The sequence below is a fragment of the Anneissia japonica genome, unplaced genomic scaffold (genome assembly GCF_011630105.1).
Source record: "Anneissia japonica isolate Jap-2015-1 unplaced genomic scaffold, ASM1163010v1 scaffold1826_len1998817_cov189, whole genome shotgun sequence".
Classification (NCBI taxonomy): domain Eukaryota; kingdom Metazoa; phylum Echinodermata; class Crinoidea; order Comatulida; family Comatulidae; genus Anneissia; species Anneissia japonica.
Genome location: NW_022742159.1, coordinates 585930 through 589809, shown reverse-complemented (window position 1 = coordinate 589809; position 3880 = coordinate 585930). Strand labels below are relative to the sequence as shown.

The 3880-nt window shown below is 36.0% G+C and overlaps 1 protein-coding gene across 1 annotated transcript in view; it reads left to right on the top strand.

The window, feature by feature from the left end:
- The window catches only part of LOC117118953 (sialate O-acetylesterase-like), a 5948-nt gene extending 2101 nt beyond the window's left edge, over positions 1–3847 (top strand). Inside the window, exons 4-9 of the mRNA XM_033263694.1 lie at positions 525–741; positions 928–995; positions 1084–1214; positions 1387–1547; positions 2354–2546; positions 3224–3847. Coding sequence (XP_033119585.1) covers positions 525–741; positions 928–995; positions 1084–1214; positions 1387–1547; positions 2354–2546; positions 3224–3661 — 1208 coding nt within the window. The 3' untranslated portion in view covers positions 3662–3847. The remainder of the gene's footprint in view (positions 1–524; positions 742–927; positions 996–1083; positions 1215–1386; positions 1548–2353; positions 2547–3223) is intronic.
- Positions 3848–3880: the final 33 nt, after the last annotated feature.

The window sequence follows — 3880 nt, the reverse complement described above, 5'->3', positions numbered from 1 at the left end:
GTAAAATTATGATTGTGGCACTTCTAGATCGCCTAGAATGGCACTCAGACTAAAATTTGAATTTTTTTTTCACCACTTTGTTTTATAGGCCTAAATTTGATTTTCTTTGTTAGGGAGTGGGGAGCATTTTTTAGTTACAAAAATAAATTTTGTCTTACAAAAATACCATTTTTTAGACTAAATACCATTTTGTGGTGACTAAATAACATTTTGTGGTGACAAAATAAATTCTGTTTTACAAAAGATCATTTTCTTAACAAAATCATCATTTTATGGTAACAGAATAAACTTTGCCGAAAAAATAGTATTTTGTGGAGACAAAATGGTATTTTGTAGACAAAACAGGGAATGTCCCAAACGGCGTCTCGTATTAGGGTATGGTACTAGGGTATTGGGGGGGGGGCGCACACGTGGCCACCGAAAATAAATTCCACGCCCCCTCATATTTTGGTCGCGCCCCCAACCCCACACCAGCCCCCCCCCCATTTTAATACTGCTAGATACGCCACTGTTTCAATCCGCAGACACTCTTGGCCAAGGTAGACCGGGAAGGGGATACTGGTACTTTTCAGCTGTGTGTTGGTTTTATGGTAGAGATCTTTATAATCACTTCGGATATCCAATCGGTCTTATTTCTTCGAACTGGGTTGACACACCAGTAGAAGCATGGTCCTCCCAAGATGCTATAGATGCATGCCAGTACTTAAGCAGAAAGAAGCGCCGTGGCTTCCGGGACGACACGTAAGTTAATTACAACAAAAATCAGCCAAATAAAAATGTTATTCATGATAGATCTAATAATAGGCCTAATGATTACAATAGTAATGATAAAGATAATATTGTTAATAATAGGCCTAATAATAGGCCTAATAATAATAATAATAATAATAATAATAATTGTCGTTATCTTTCTTTTAATTTCTAAAGTGTATTGTGGAATAGCATGATTCATCCTTTTAGTCGAATGGTAATCAAGGGGGCAATATGGTACCAAGGTAAGAACACCACCAACTGGTTAAATTTCAAATCATGCGCGCATGAAAAAACAGTCTTCTGATTGGTTGTAATATAATTGTTTGTCAGGTGAACGTAACACTGATGCCCCCAACACCTACAACTGTACATTCCCTGCTATGATAGACGACTGGAGAAAGAAATGGTACGAGGGAACCGGTGGACTAACCAACAAGAAATTTCCATTTGGTTTTGTGCAGGTACAACATGTAAAATTGAATTCACGCGTTTGTTTTATAACGTTTTTTTAAAAGACGCATCTTCGATTAGATGATATTTGCAATTATTATGCCTTTACACTTTATTGATCATGGATTACGAATACACAGATCACCACCCAATCAAACTCAATCTGCACATTCTTCATTGTAGCTCTGCACATCTAGCGCGGTTCGACCAGGACGTATTGGAAATTACCCAATTTTGAGGTGGCACCAGACTGCTGACTTCGGATACGTACCAAATCCAAGAATGGAGAATGTATTTATGGCGGTATCTGTTGATCTTCCCGACCCAACATCTCCATTAAAGCCGTAAGTGAAGTATTTCAACATCAATTTGATGAATTTACATTTATATATCATCATGTAATATTTCAATTAGGCCCATGTGGATTAAAATAAAAATCAAATAATTTTTATTGCAACTGATCATTATTTAAAAATATCGCTATCGTCTTCAAAATCAGTACCCGCTGCTTACTGGACTCGAATTCAACACTGGCCATCAGGCACAAGCTCGGTGGTCTAGAGGTATGATGCCAGGCTAGTAATCTGGAGATCGTGGGTTCGAGTCCCACATGAGGACAACTTGCGATTTTTTCGCAATTGATTTTAAACGTACGTGTACTGAGTATTCAGAACATTTCCACGGCTGGTAGGGCAAAATTACACCTACACATCAAAATCATTACCACCATCATCATCACCACACCACCACCACCACCACCATTTTTAGGCTTATATCAGCATCATTATTTCAATTATAATTATACCAATTATAATTATACTGTGGCTTGTTATTGTTGTTATCATTAGCAATATTATTATCACCATCATTATGATAACCAATATTATACTATTATCATTCATCATTTGAATTATGTAGTTTGGTACTGTTACCATTATCTATATCATTATTGTTTTAATCATTGTAAACCAATTGATGTTTACTTACGCAATCATACGTCATCAATTATTGGTTTGTCTTATAGATTAACTTATAGAATATATTTACAAAAATAATTAGATCATTTTTGTGATAAATCACTATCCTTACCATCATTATCATTATTTTCATAGTCACTTGCACTAAAATTGTTTGCATGTCCGTCTTACAGTATCCATCCTCGATACAAACAAGACGTCGCTAGGCGCCTTGCCTTGGCATCCAGAGCTGTGGCCTACGCCGAAAAGGACTTAGTTTTTGCTGGACCATTCCCTACCAATATAAAAATGACGAATACTTCGTTTACAATTGAATTCGACCACGGAAATGCAAATATTAAAGTTGTCAGTAACAAAGGATTCGAGGTAGGCTGTATTTAAACCATTTAGTATAAAAATGCTACATAGCGTATGAGTTAGTTTATTTTAGAAATAAGAGATTTTAAATTTCAGAATAATATTTTATTTGACAAAATTTTGCGCACAACGATAAAGTAATACATTTTTAAATATGCCATTTAGTAGTCTGATATGCCAACAAGATTGCTGCCGTGGATCCAGCCTATCAAAAATTCGCCCAAGCATCGTTTTGAATAGCGCCCTCAATGTAACTATGAAAGTTTTGAGTACACAGCTTGGTGGTCTCTTTTTCCAGAAAAATTTGTTGCTAAATAACGGGTTTAGCCGAGGGGCGTGGCTTGTATGGTGGCACGTCATGTATAGATTATACCGTCTACCTAAAAACATCGCACATACAATCTTTGATACAATACACCGAACCGAAACACTGATTAATGCCATTTCTGGGCATCAGAGGTGCCATAATCATAATAGATTATGGGGTTCTTGATTAGACATTTGCGACGCCCGTGCGAGGAGGGGGTGCCTAAGGGAGGGGGCATAGGTCGGGAAGAAGTTTTGTGGAGGAACACTGCTTTGAGAAAGCATTTTTACCATTTTTTTTACCATTTTACCATTTTACTAATAGTACAATATTCAAATAGTATTTAATTACGTTAACGAAGTGGTTTTATTGTCTACAGATCTGTTGCGTAAATTCATTATCGTTTTGTGCCGAGAATGATCAGCAGTGGATTTCGGTGACTGTAAACAAGTTGGTAGCGCCATCTATAGTCCAGTTTTCACATCCGTGTGAATCAGTGATCACTCAAGTTCGATACCTTTGGAGGGAGTATCCATGTGCTTTCAAAGGATGCGCATTATACAGCGTTGTGAATAACCTTCCAACGCCACCATTTATTTATAATGTAATATACCATGACCTACTTACTAAGCCTAGTACTGGCAGTGCTCGGGGATCAATCCCGTCAGACACCTTAGTCCAAATACCAAAAAACATTGTGTTGGCCACGCCCAACCGACCCAAAATGTACGAAATTAAGGTTCGGAATTTTATTTCTATTTATTTATTTATTATTATTTTTATTTTGTTATTGCTAAAACATAAGAAAAGGACATGATGGTACATCGTGTAGCATAGCTTTCAACGAATGTTGTCCTATAAATAAATAATAAATACATTATGTAATTAAATTCCACCGACGGGATATTTTATTTGAACACTGTATTTACCTTTCTTTAGTGATTTATATATAGGCCTACCGGTAATTTAACAATGTTAAAGGCTATCTTGATATATATATATATATATATATATATATATATATATATATATATAT